Here is a 14,183-nt window from a genome sequence, read left to right as displayed (position 1 = left end):
TGCCACACGCCTGTAGTCCCAGCTACTTGGGAGACTGAGGCAAGAGAATCACTTGAACCCGGGAGGCGGAGGTTGCAGTGAGCCAAGATCATACCATTGCACTCCAGCCTGGGTGACAAGAGTCAAACTACATCTAAAAAAAAAAAAAAAGAAAGAAACTGAAAATAACAAGTGTTGGTGAGGTTCTGGAGAAATGGGAACCCTTGTGCGCTGTTGGTAGGAAAGTAAAATGGTACAGCTGCTGTGGAAAATAGTACGGTGGTTCCTCAAGAAATTAAAAATAGAATTACCATATGATCAAGCAATTCCACTTCTGGGTATATATACCCAAAACAATTAAAAAGCAGGATCTTGACAGATAGCTGTATTTGTTGACAGCATTATTATTATTATTGCTGTTGTTATTATTATTATTATTATTATTTGAGAAAAAGTCTCACTCTGTTGCCCAGGCTGGAGTGCAGTGGCATGATCTTGGCTCACTGTAACCTCCGCCTCATGGGTTCCAGAGATTCTTGTGACTCATCCTCCTGAGTAGCTAAGACTACAGGCACGTGCAACCACACCCGGCTAATTTTTGTATTTTCAGTAGAGACAGGGCTTTGCCATGTTGGCCAGGCTGATCTCGAACTCCTGGCCTCAATTAATCCACCTGCCTCAACCTCCCAAGATGCTGGGATTACAGGTGTGAGCCACTGTGCCTGCTCAACAGCAGCATTATTCATGATCACTAAAACCTTACTCTAAGCAACCCAAGTGTCCATCAATGGATGAGTGGATAAGCAAAATTTCTTTTCTTTTGTTTTCTTTTCTTTTTTTTTTTTTTTGAGAGTGACTCTTGCTCTATTGCCCAGGCTGGAGTGCAATGGCATGATCTCGGCTCACTGCAATCTCCACCTCCCAGGTTCAAGTGATTCTCCTGTCTCAGCCTCCCAAGTAGCTGAGATTACAGGTGCCCACCACCACGCCCAGCTAATTTTTGTATTTTTAGTAGAGATGGGGTTTCACCATATTGGCCAGGCTGGTCTCGAACTCCTGACCTCAAATGATCTGCCCACTTCGGTCTCCCAAAGTGCTGGAATTATAGGCGTGAGCCACTGCGCCCGGCCACAAAATTTCATATATACATATATATGTATATAATTTTATATGTACATTTTTATATATACATATGCAGCCTTAAAAGGAAGGAAATTCTGACATATACTACAGTGTGAATAAACCTTGAGAACATTATGTTAAGTGAAATAGGCCAGTCATAAAAAGAAAAATACTACATGATTCCATTTATGTGACGTACTTAGAGTTGCCAAAATTACAGAGACAGAAAGTAGATTGGTGGTTGCGAGGGACTGGGGTGAAACAGAAATGGGGAGCTATTTTTTTTTTTTTTTTTTTTTTGAGACGGAGTCTCGCTCTGTCGCCCAGGCTGGAGTGCAGTGGCATGACCTCAGCTCACTGTAAGCTCCGCCTTCCGGATTCACGCCATTCTCCTGCCTCAGCCTCCTGAGTAGCTGGGACTATAGGCACGCGCCACCACGCCTGGCTAATTTTTTTTTTATTTTTAGTAGAGATGGGGTTTCACCGTGTTACCCAGGATGGTCTCGATCTCCTGACCTCGTGATCCGCCCGCCTCGTCCTCCCAAAGTGCTAGGATTACAGGCGTTAGCCACCGCGCCCGGCCTTTTTTTTTTTTTTTTACGCAGTCTCACTCTGTCGCCCAGGCTGGAGTGCAGTGGCGCGATCTCAGCTCACCGCAACCTCTGCCTCCCGGGTTCAAGCAGTTCTTCTGCCTGAGCCTCCTGAGTAGCTGAGACCACAGGCACATGCCACCATACCTGGCTAGTTTTTTTGTTTTTGTTTTTGTTTTTAGCAGAGATGGGGTTTCATCATGTTGGCTAGGCTGGTCTCATACTCCTGACCTCAAGTGATCCACCTGCCTCAGCCTCCCAAAGTGCTAGAATTACAGGCATAAGCCACCACACCCAGCCAAGAGTTATTCTTTAATGGGTATAGAGTTTCTATATGTTTTGTTTGTTTGTTTTTTGAGACGGGATCTTGCACTGTCACCCAGGCTGGAGTGCAGTGACTAGATCATAGCCCACTGTAAACTCAAACTACTGGGCTCAAGTGATCCTCCTGCCTCAGCCTCCCAAGTAGCTAGGACTACAGGTGTCTGCCATGACACCCAGCTAATTTTTTCTTTTTTAGTAGGGACAGGGTCTCACTATGTTGTCCAGGCTGGCCTTGAATTCCTGGCCTCAAGTGATCCTCCTGCCTTGATTCCCCAAAGTGCTGGGATTACAGGCGTGAGCCACTGTGCCCAGCCTTAGAGTTTCAGTTGTATAAGATGAAAAGAGATGGATGGTAGTGATGGCTGCACAAGATTATGAATGTACATAATACTATTGAACTGTACATTTTAAAAAAATGATTAAGATGGTAATTTTAGGCTGGGTGCGGTGCCTCATGCCTGTAATCCCAGCACTTTGGGAGGCCGAGGTGGGCAGATCACCTGAGGTCAGGAGTTTGAGATCAGCCTGACCAACATGAAGAAACCCCATCTCTACTAAAAATACAAAATTAGCCAGGTGTGGTGGTGCATGCCTGTAATCCCAGTTACTCAGGAGGCTGAGGCAGGAGAATCACTTGAACCCAGGAGGTGGAGGTTATGGTGAGCCAAGATTGTGCCATTGCACTCCCACCTGGGCAACAAGAGCGAAACTCCATCTCAAAAAAAAAAAGATGGTAATTTTACCACAATAAAAGATTGAGGACCAAAATAAGTAATTAGCCCTGAAATTACTAATAGCTAGTTATATATACAGTAAAGTTCACTACAAATATTAGAAAGAAACCTATCTAGTGAGCTACGATCGTTCCACTACACTCTAGCCTGGGCAGCAGTGTGAGAACCTGTCTCTAAAAAATAAAAATAAATAAATAAAATAAAATAGAATGAAGTTCAATGGATTACAGCACAGTTCTTATCAAGTTAAAATCTTACATTGATTCCCTTATGTGCTGGTTAGCTGTGCTGTTTCACAGTCATACCTTGAATTCTCAAGCCCAGTAAAACTGCAAATCTTTGTTACTGATTTTGATAGAAGTACAGCACAGCTGTGAATGAAAACTATGCAAATCCATCAGTACCTCTAAAAATAATTAAAACTCAGCTGGGTGTGGTGCGTCATGCCTATAATCCCAGCACTTTGGGAGGCCACGGTGGGTGGATCACTTGATTCCAGCAACTTGAGACCAGACTGGCCAACACAGTGAAACCCTGTCTATAGAAAAAAACAAAAATGGCTGGGCATGGTTGCTCACGCCTGTAATCCTAGCACTTTGGGAGGCCGAGTTGGGCAGATCACAAGGTCAGGAGTCTGAGACCAGCCTGACCAACATGGTAAAACCCCGTCTCTACTAAAAATACAAAAAATTAGCCAGGCGTGGTGGCATGCACCTGTCATCCCAGCTACTCAGGAGGCCGAAACAGGAGAATCTCTTGAACCCGGAAGGCGGAGGTTGCAGTGAGCTGAGATTGCACCACTGCACTCTAGCCTGGGCAACAGAGCAAGACTCCATCTCAAAAACAACAACAACAACAAAAATTAGCTGGGCATGGTGGTGTGTGCCTGTAATCCCAGCTACTCAGGAGGCTGAGGCATAAGAATTGCTTGAACCCAGGAGGCAGAGGGTGCAGTGAGCAGAGATCGTGCCACTGCACTCCAGCTTGGGCAACAGAGTGAGACCCTGTCTCTAAATAAATAAATAAAAATAATTAAAAATAATTCAACTGATAGAGATAAAATACATTTATTATTCGTATCAGTGTAGCTCTAATTAGTTCCTCAAAATTGCTAACCATAGATGATACTTCAAAGTTTCCCTTCCTTGAATTCTTAAAGTTGGGAAACCAAATATCCTAAAGTCTACAAAACAAGGAAGTGAATTATAATGATAATGTGATTGCAGATAATGTGAAATAAGCTCATTACTACAAAAAGATCTTGTTTAGTTCGTGAACTGCTGGAATTCTTGGATGAGCAAATTGAAACCTCTGGGTATATTTTAAGGATAATAAGGTTTTAGAAAAAACAATCATTTGATCAATAATTAGAATTTTCCTATTTAGTCCATAAACTAAATTCAGCAGAATCTGAAAAGGAATGGCTGGAAGTACAAAGGATTTGGAGTATTATACTAAAGAAAATGTTATAAAAAACTGTTTTCCTACTTGTTCCCCTAAATCCAGGCATTGGATCCGGTAGATGTACTGGTTCTGTTTTCTCTTAGATGGCAGCCACACTTGTGCTATTCCAATCTTCTCTGTCTTCTCCGCATTCAGTTCCAAAAAAAATCGGGAGGGCTCCAAGATCCATGGACGAGGACCCCCTTCAAATACCATTTCCTTCACAGACTGCCATGTCACCAATGCCACTTCCACAGGATTTAAAGCCTGATGATATTTAAAGAAATTAATTCCTGATAGGTTAGGGAATTCAATAATTTTCTAAAGTGAAACACTAGTTATCTGAATATGCTGCAAATGACGTTAAACTTAATTCCCAAATTAAGAGATGTGTATGCCATGCCTCTCACTTGGAATGCTTCTCAACCTAATTTGGATCCTACCTATCATTTGAACCTAACTATTATGTTACTTTATCCATTAATTTGTGTCCAGTCATTCTAGACCACACCACTTCTGCATCCTCTAAGCTCTTACAGTATTTATCTGTACCATTCATTTGTACCCTGTTCATTTCCTAATATTATATGTGTGTCAAATGCTATGTATAAATCTAATAATTTTTGTTGTTTTCTCTAGTTATATAAACTCCTTAAGAGGAGTCAGTATCTTATACCTAATTTGTTTTAGTATTTCTCTTCTTCACTGGGATTTAGTACAATGTTGTGCGCAGAAAAGGTATTGTATAAATAACTGCATAAGCATTTTTTTTCAGGCTAAAGAATGAAAGATAAGATGCATAAGCATTTTAAACTGATATTTTACTAATGTATCAAAGAACTTCTGCCATAAAAATATAAAAATAATACATCTATACACTTCACCATATTTCTCCAAGAACTTTATAAGCTAAGAAGTAGACAAGATAGGTATTACTCAATTCAGTATAGAGAAGTTGTATCCCATTCACAGATGAGGAAACTGGCATTAGGGGAATGAAGTATTCTCAAAGTGTAGGTTATTTTTGTATGGCACACAATGTCCACAACAGTGACCAATTTTTTTTTATTTTACTTTAAGTTCTGGGATACATGTGCAGAATGTGCAGGTTTGTTACCTAGGTATACATGTGCCATGGTGGTTTGCTGCACCCATCAACCCATCATGTACGTTAGGTATTTCTCCTAATGCTATCCATTCCCGAGGCCCCACCCCTTTACAGGCCACAGTGTGTGATGTTCCCCTCCCTGTGTCCATGTGTTCTCATTGTTCAACTCCCACTACAGTGACTAAGTTTTAAAATGAAGTAGAGAGTTGAAGCAATTATTCTAAAAATGTAAGCAAACTATGCTTTCTTTTCAGAACTGTTCAGTCATATTTATTATTGAGTACTATTAAAACTGAAAATTTCTATCCCTGATGGTAGTATTCTCTTAAATAATGTATATATAATTCAATAAATATTCACTTATGAGGATACAGTAATAGAAATCCAAATAAAGTCTTGTCTCACAGGGGAGCCCACAATCTGGGAGAGACAGACTTAGAGTAGGTAAAGAGTATAATAAGTGTTACAAAGAGACATGTGGCCAGGTGCGGTAGCTCATGCCTGTAATCCCAGCACTTTGGGAGGCTGAGGTGGGTGGATCACTTAAGGTCAGGAGTTTGAAATCAGCCTGGCCAACATGGTGAAATCCCATCTCTACTAAAAATACAAAATTAGCTGAGCATGGTGGTGCATGCCTGTAATCCCAGCTACTTGGGAGGCTGAGGCAGGAGAATCAGTTGGAGGCAGAGGTTGCAGTGAGCCAAGATTGCGCCATTGCACTTCAGCCTGGGCAACAAGATCAAAACTTGGTCTCAGGAAAAAAAAAAAAAGACATGTTACACAGTGCCATACAAGTTTTTGGCCAGGTGTGGTGGCTCATGCCTGTAATGCAAGCACTTTGGGAGGCCAAGGCAGGCGGATCCCTTGAGCCCAGGAATTCAAGACCAGCCTGGCCATCATGGCAAAACCCCATATCTACTAAAAATACAAAAATTAGCTGGGCATCATGGTGTGCACTTGTAATCCCACCCACTTGGGAGGCTGAGGCACAAGAATCACTTGAACCTAGGGGGTGGAGGTTGCCGAGATTGCACCACTGCATTCCAGCTGGGGCAACAGAGTGAGACTCTGTCTCAAAAAAAAAAAAAGTTTTTGACAGAAGAAATAAATGGAAAAAATAAACACAGAGGTCTCATAGATGGCCTTTCTGAAAAAGCAAAACAAATGATTCCTTTTTCTTAGATGTATAGTCAAAAACTAACCAGATGAACCGAATTGAGCTGATAATATAAAAGGACAAATTGAGAACTGTACCATGTACTGAAACATAGTAATGATAACAAGGGTAGAACACACATATTTTTAAACAATTTGTTTTTCAGCAGGCAAGGGGAAAGACACGTGACTAACATACTAGGTAGAAAAAGAAAATCATCATCACTTCCTTTCCTTTAAGGACGACTTTCATTCAGGGGAGATCTGATTTGTGGACACTCAATATATATATAAAATAAGCCTAAGGACAATGATAAAAGTAAGAAAAAACCTAATGGAACTTTACAATGAGCCACAGCCAAGCACTTGCATTTAATTAGGCAAGAAGGAGGATTCACCCACCCAGAGAACTAGTGAAATATACTTGAACCATATATTTAATATATATGCTACACAATGTACAATGAGGCCAACTTAAAATGCAAATTTGAATGAATAATTTATCTTTTTTCTTTTACCTTACTTTACTTCTTTCATTAGTGTTAATATTTTTCCCTGTGGGTGCTCCTTATTCCAAGAGGCATTGAGTCAGGATTTGTCAGTATCTATCAGCAAGAACTTGTAGATACCAATTTTAGCTACTGCTGGAATCAAATAGGATGTAGAAACCATGCCAGTCTCTATCTACTTTTATTTTGAACTGTTGCAGGATCCTTAGGGTGTCGCTTTTCTGGCTGGAAACCTCTGTGGCTGGTGGCACCTTTGCCCAAGTTTTGTTTGGGCCCACTGGGCTCATTCCATCCACTCGGCCTGGCAGGCTGTGCTTGGCTCATGCTACCAGCCTGGATCTCACACCTGCCAAGGGTGAGCCAGGCATGGAGTGGCAACAGGTGTGTGAGTGAGTAAGCATGGGGTCCAGCCACTGCAGTCAGGCACACCAGTTGCTGCAGTGGGACAGGCAGCTCCAGGTGCCGGCATGGGCACTGGCTCTCTGCAAGCCTGTGGCTAGATCAGGTGCACTGCAAGCAGCTTCCACGCTGCCACTGGGGAACACAGTGGTGCCTGGAAGCTTAAAGACTCCAGGAACCACAGGGCCCCAAAGTGGGAGTCACAGCCCTGGCTTGGGGAGCTCCCAGGTCTCGGCTCCCTGAAGAGTCACAGTTCTTCTCTCCTTCTCTTCACCCACAACGTGGTGAGCAAGGGGCATGTTTCAGCCCTGTTTGTGTTATAGCTCTTTCAGCCCTGCCATTGGGCAGGTCCCAAGTTCTTGTCCTGCATCCAGGAAGAATAAGATATGCAGAACAAGTGGAGGGTGAGCAAGGTGAAGAAGAGCTTTACTGAGTAACAGAATAGCTCAGAGAAGGCCCTGGAGTGGGTAGTACCTCTCTGCTGCTGGTCATCCCAGTGTCTGCAGCTCTCAGCAGAGAGGAGGCCCTGGAGTTGGTAGCTCCTCTCTGCAGCTGGTTGCCCAATGTCTTCTGCCCAGCTCCGGCTGAGCCTGGAGCTTTTATGGGCATCAGAGGGGAGGAAGTCCACACTGATTGGTCCATGGGCAGCCATGGGTGGGTCTGGAAAAGGCATCACAAGTTCCCACTCTGGTCTGCGGGACTGGCAGCCTGGACCCCAGGCTTCAGGCCCTACCTGGCCTGAAGGTAGGGCCTCACCAGGGACTGCACCTTCTGCCCAGGAACTTGTCTGCCTCCTGCCGCTGTTCATGGCACCGAGGCTGTAGGTGCCAAGGGGCACCTGTGGGCCAGTGCCGAGCTGCCCTCAGCTCCTCTTTGGCTTCCCTCCTATGCTTGTTGGTGCCCAGAGTCTGGAGGGGGCCAAGGCAGCAGGGGCCTGGCATGTTAAAATTGCCCCAAGCATGTGCTCATCTGGCCAGATTGTGACAGCTCCCAGGATTGGCCCAACTTTGTTCTGAGATTGGAGTTGGTGCTGACAGCAGGAAGAAGCCAGGCAGCGGGAGTGTGCAGAAGGGGCCTTCCTGGGTTCCCAAGAGTACAAGGATGCCTGGGTCCGCAGCTGCCATTTGGGTAGCTGCAGTTGCATGGCAAGGGGGTAGTGGGGCTGGGGCAGGGGTGCATCTCCTGCCTGCTCGGTGGAGCAGGAGGCCTGGGTCCGCAGTCATGACTTGGGCAGCCAAAGCTGCACCCAGGGAACTCCCGCCCCACCAGCTCAGAAGGAGTGGGGCTCCTGGGGCTCCCACTTGGCATCGGTTCCAAACGGCTCCACGGAGTGTGCAGCCCCAGCTGCATCTCCCTGCTGCAGCTGGCGTGATGGCAGCAGCTGCTCCAGACAGGCTGCCACTGCCATCAGAACCACTTATCATACTATCTCCATTATAATGAACCAGTCCTTAGGGCTCAATATAATGGCTTCTGTGCTTAAAATCCTTAAGTATATAGGGTAAAAGATGATTGACTTCCTTCCATAGGACAGAAATTATCTTTCAGGGTTCTTCAAAAGAGAGTACACTAATATACTAATTTTGGTATTTACAGAGATATATGCACATGTAGAAATTCAGATAGCACCTTAAGATTAGTGTACTTTATGAACTTTTCTGTACATATTTTATACCTCAGTAAAAAAGAAGAAAGGAGAACATCTAAAACTTTCTGATACAACTTAAAGATATTCCTGTGACAGAAGCATGAGGGAGTAAACTCCCTGGAGACTTAGGTTTGAGGAGAGAGCTGTAGATCTAAAAACAAAAAAGTGGCAAGTAAAGAGAACATAAATGTCATTGATCCTTAGTAGGGACCACAGATAGCTAGTAAGCCCATAAGCAGACATAGTTGAGTCCATTAAAAGAAATGCCAGTTCCTTACCATGAAATATCTTACCTTTAGGGGTTCATAAGCAGCAAATGTAGCACTGCTCTCCAAGTACTTGTCACATTCATTCACACTTACTGTTACCAGCGTATGGCCGAGAGATTTAGCTGCGATATGTGTACTGGAACAATGCATTGGTCCAGGTCTTTGAATACCTGTGAATCAAAAACCATGATTTTGGCAGGGCGTGGTGGCTCAGGCTTGTAATCCCAGCACTTTGGGAGGCCAAGGCAGGCAGATTGCTTGAGCTCTGAAGTTTAAGACCCGCCTGAAAAACATGGTGAAACCCCGTCTCTACAAAATATTAAAAAAATTAGCCAGGCATGGTGGCGTGCACCTGTAGTCCCAGTTACTCAGGAGGCTAAGGAAGGAGGATCACTTGAGCCCAGGAGGTCAAGGCTGCAGTGAGTCATGATTGCACCACTACACCCCAGTCTGGGCAAGAGTAAGACCTTACCTAAAAAAAAAAAAAAAACCCCAAAACAAATATGATTTCAGTGGGGTAACAAGCAGTTAGTTTTTTTGTTTGTTTGTTTGTTTGTTTGTTTGTTTTTTGAGATGGAGTCTCGCTCTTGTTGCCCAAGCTGGAGTGCAATGGTGCAATCTTGGCTCACTGCAACCTCAGCCTCCTGGGTTCAAGCAATTCTCCTGCCTCAGCCTCCTGAGTAACTGGGATTACAGGCACCTGCCACCATGTCTGGCTAATTTTTTGTATTTTTAGTAGAGACAGGGTTTCACTGTGTTGGCCACGCTGGTCTCGAACTCCTGACCCTGTGATCCACCCACCTAAGCCTCCCAAAATGCTGGGATTACAAGCATGAGCCACCGCACCCAGCCACAAGCAGTTAGTTTTAAAGGAGATTAAGCTACGAAAATATAAGAATTTTAATATATTAAAAATACCATCTTGGGCCAGGCACAGTGGCTCATGCCTATAATCCCAACACTTTGGAAGGCCGAGGCGGGTGGATCACCTGAGCTCGGGAGTTCGAGACCAGCCTGACCAACATGGAGAAACCCCGTCTCTACTAAAAATTCAAAATTAGCCAGGCGTGGCGGTGCATACCTGTAATCCCAGCTACTCAGGAGGCTGAGGCAGGAGAATCGCTTGAACCCAGAAGGCAGAGGTTGCCGTGAGCCGAGATTGTGCCATTGCACTCCAGCCTGAGCAACAAGAGTGAAATTCTGTCTCAAAAAAAAAAAAAAAAAAAAAATTTGGCTGGGGGCGGTGGCTCATGCCTGTAATCCCAGCACTTTGGGAGGCTAAAGCAGGTGGATCACCTGAGGTCAGTTCGAGACCAGCCTGGCCAATATGGTGAAACCCTGTCTCTACTAAAAATACAAAAATTAGCCAGGCTTGGTGGCAGGCACCTGTAATCTCAGCTACTTGGGAGGCTGAGGCAGGGAGAATTGCTTGAACCCCGGAGGCGGAGGTTGCAGTGAGCCAAGATGTGCCATTGCACTCCAGCCTGGTGACAGTGAGACTGTTAAAAACAAACAAACAAACAAAACCCATCTTGATCTCTTACATTAACAATTAGGCCCTTTATATCAAGTTGATATCTGTTCTTTCTATTGAGAGACATATATAAGACACAGTTGTATATACAGTGGTAATATATATATATGAGCAAAGATCATGACCTCAAGCATTCATAGTTTCAAGGGGAAAGTGAACATGTAAATAATTCACTGAAAACATTAACAGAAAGTGGTAAGTATTATAGAAGTCTAGAAAATAGAAAGATTATTTCAAGCTGGAGAGATCAAGGAAAGTTTAAAGTATCTTAGGCTGAGAAAACAGAATGAACAAAGAAATACAAATGAGATATAAATGAGAATATGAGAGATATATATAAGAGAATTTAAAGTAGTTGATTTAGCCGGGCATGGTGGCTCATGCCTGTAACCCCAGCACTTTGGGAGGTCGAGGCAGGTGGATTACCTGAGGTCAGGAGTTCCACACCAGCCTGGCCAACATGGTGAAACCCGGTCTCTACTAAAAAATTCAAAAATTAGCCAGGTGTAGTGCCATGTGCATGTAGTCCCAGCTACTCAGGAGGCTGAGGGACAAGAATCACTTGAACCTGGGAGGTAGAGGTTGCAGTGAGCCGAGACTGCACCACTGCACTCCAGCCTGGGCAATGGAGTGAGATTCCATCTCAAAAAAACAAAACAAAAATTAAATAAAAATAAAGAAAGAAATAAAGTAGTTAATTTAGCTAGAACCACATATGAAGCAAAAGTATGAAATCATGAAAAGTAGGTTGGGTTATACCGTACAGTGGTCTTGAATACCAAACTAAAAGGATTTTGGCTCCATTCCACTGACAATGAGAAGTCTCTCAAAATTTTTGAGCAGAAAAAGTAATACCAAAGTTGAGTTCATGAAGCGCCATCTGATAGCCATGATGACCAGAGGTAAGAATAGTCAGGAGGATTTTGTTGTCCTACATGGGAAATAAGGGGCTAAAAATTAAAATACTCTGAGAGGAGGGGAAAGATCACTTGAACCTGGGAGTGAGGGTGTGTCTTGTCTGTATGTATGTATGTATGTAGTATAATGAGCAAGGGCAAAGCAAAAGTCCAACTTGATACCAAGCTTATAGATATAAGAATTAAATAGTTAATGTATAAAAAGTATTCAGAACAGAGCTTGGCAAAGAGTAAATGCTAAGCAAATCTTAGATGCTACTATTGTCATTATATTGATGAAAAAACAATGGGGATCAGGATCAAATAAGAAGTTCAATAGCAGGAAAGGATGTTGACCGTTATTCATATTTTCTGTTTTATTAGAAAGAGATATTTTATCCTTTTTCAATAAATTGAATGTATGCATATATTAAATGGCTCTACATTCCTCTTAAAAGACATGTGGTATATATATAAGGGGAAGAAAGAAGAAAAGAGCTTGAGGCTAGAAATGGAAAACCTTACTGTGAACTAAAATCTGATATTGACCTTGCACTTGTAATCCCAGCTACTTGGGAGGCTGAGATAGCAGGATAGCTTGGGCCCAGGAGTTCAAGGTTACAATGTTCTATGATTGCACCACTGCACTCCAGCCTGGGTGACACGGTGGTGAGACCCTGTCTCTAATAATAATAATAATAATAATAATAATAATAATAATAATAAATAAAAACTGGCTGGGCGCAGTGGCTCACGCCTGTAATCCCAGCACTTTGGGAGGCTGAGGCGGGCAGATCACCTGAGGTCACGAGTTCAAGACCAGCCTGGCCAACATGGCAAAACCCCATATTTACTAAAAATACAAAAATTAGCCGGGCATGGTGGTGGACATCTGTAATCCCAGGTACTTGGGAGGCTGAGGCAGGAAAATCGCTTGAACCCGGGAGGTGGAGGTTGCAGTGAGCCGAGATCGTGCCACTGCACTCCAGCCTGGGCAACAAAAGCGAGACACTGTCTCAAAAAACAAAAACAAACAAACAAAAAACTGATATTGGCCAGCTGCAATGTTATTCAGTTTCTGTGCCTGTGTTTCTACATCTGTAAAATGAGGAGTATAACACTTACTACAAGGCATTTGACAAAATAAAGTATTATAAAGAAAAGTAATATGTGAACTTAGACTATAATTGGTAGTTTCTGAATTGTTGATTGCTTCCTTAAAGACAAAGAAAGTAATCTGTCACAGTGGTAGAGTTAAAGATAAATAAATAAAGACAAAGGAAGGAGAAGATAAAAAGGCTACTTTTACCTTCTTTGAGAAGAGTAAAGACTCCTTGTTTATCCATGTTCAGATCCAAGGATAAATGAGAGCAGTCTGTGAATGCCATGGCTTCTTTGGTCTCTTTATTTATGTGATACATTGCAATGGGGATTTCTATAATCTGGCCAATCTCCACATCAGCATGAAATGGTAACAGTTCCATTTTGTTCAGTTTCAGGACATGTATCTGGAGGGGAAAAATTCATCTTTCAAGAAAGTTATGTTAAAAAAAAGTCTTAGGAGGAGGAGAAGCAAGATGGCCAAATAGAACCCTCCAGTGATTGTCCTCCCTGCAGGAACACCAAATTGAATGACTATCCATACAAGAAATCACCTTCATAAGAATCAAAAATCAGGTGAGCAATCACAGTACCTGGTTTTAACATCATATCAAGGAAGGAGCCACTGAAGGGGCAAGAAAAGAGTCTAGAATTGCCAACATCACCTCTCTTCCTTTCCCAGGCAGTGGCAGCAGCCACATGGGGCAGAGAGAGAATCTGTGCACCTGGGGGAGTACAGTGATTGTGGGACTTTGCATTCCACAATCACTGCACTCCCCCAGGTGCACATATTTGGAACTCAGTGCTGCCTACTACAGTGGAAAGCAACACAGGGCAGAATTCAGTCAGTGCCTGTGGAAGGAGCATTTAGACCAGCGCTGTGGAAGGTGCATTTAGACCAGCGCTAGCCAAAGGGGAATTTCCCATCCCAGTGGTCTGAACCTGAGTTCCAGCTAACCCCGACACTGTGGGCTAAAGCACTCTGGGGTCCTAAATAAACTTGAAAGGCTGTGTAGGCCACAAAGACTGCAATTCTTGGGCAAGTTCTGGTGCTGTGCTGGGCTTGAAGCCAGTGGACCTGGGATGCATATGACCTAGTGAGACACCTGCTGGGGTGGCCAAGAGAGTGCTTGTACCACTCCTCCCCACACCCCAGGTGCACAGCTCATAACTCTGGGAGAGTTACTCCTTCTTCGGACTAGAGGAGAGGAGAGGAGAGGGGAGAGTAAAAAGGACTTTGTTTTGCAACTCGGATAATAGCTCAGCCACAATAGAGCATGAGGCAGAGTCACAAGGCCCCCATTTCAGACACTAACTCCCTGAAAACATTTCTATACACACCCTGGGGCAGAAGGGAACCTGCTGTCTTGAA

General features: G+C 43.6%; 1 protein-coding gene across 5 annotated transcripts in view; it reads right to left on the bottom strand.

Annotated features, from left to right (window-relative positions):
- NUP210L (nucleoporin 210 like) overlaps window positions 1-14,183 on the bottom strand; it is a 166,148-nt gene that overhangs the window by 101,843 nt on the left and 50,122 nt on the right. For all 5 annotated transcript variants that reach the window (XM_055360127.2, XM_055360113.2, XM_031010422.3 and 2 more), the window contains exons 13-15: window positions 13,020-13,218; window positions 9,305-9,450; window positions 4,238-4,459 (exon numbers count right to left, since the gene is read on the bottom strand). In XM_055360127.2, the coding sequence (XP_055216102.1) occupies window positions 4,238-4,459; window positions 9,305-9,450; window positions 13,020-13,218 (567 nt within the window). The remainder of the gene's footprint in view (window positions 1-4,237; window positions 4,460-9,304; window positions 9,451-13,019; window positions 13,219-14,183) is intronic.

This window comes from Gorilla gorilla, chromosome 1 (assembly GCF_029281585.2).
Source record: "Gorilla gorilla gorilla isolate KB3781 chromosome 1, NHGRI_mGorGor1-v2.1_pri, whole genome shotgun sequence".
NCBI lineage: Eukaryota > Metazoa > Chordata > Mammalia > Primates > Hominidae > Gorilla > Gorilla gorilla.
This window is presented reverse-complemented; position numbering and strand designations above follow the sequence as displayed.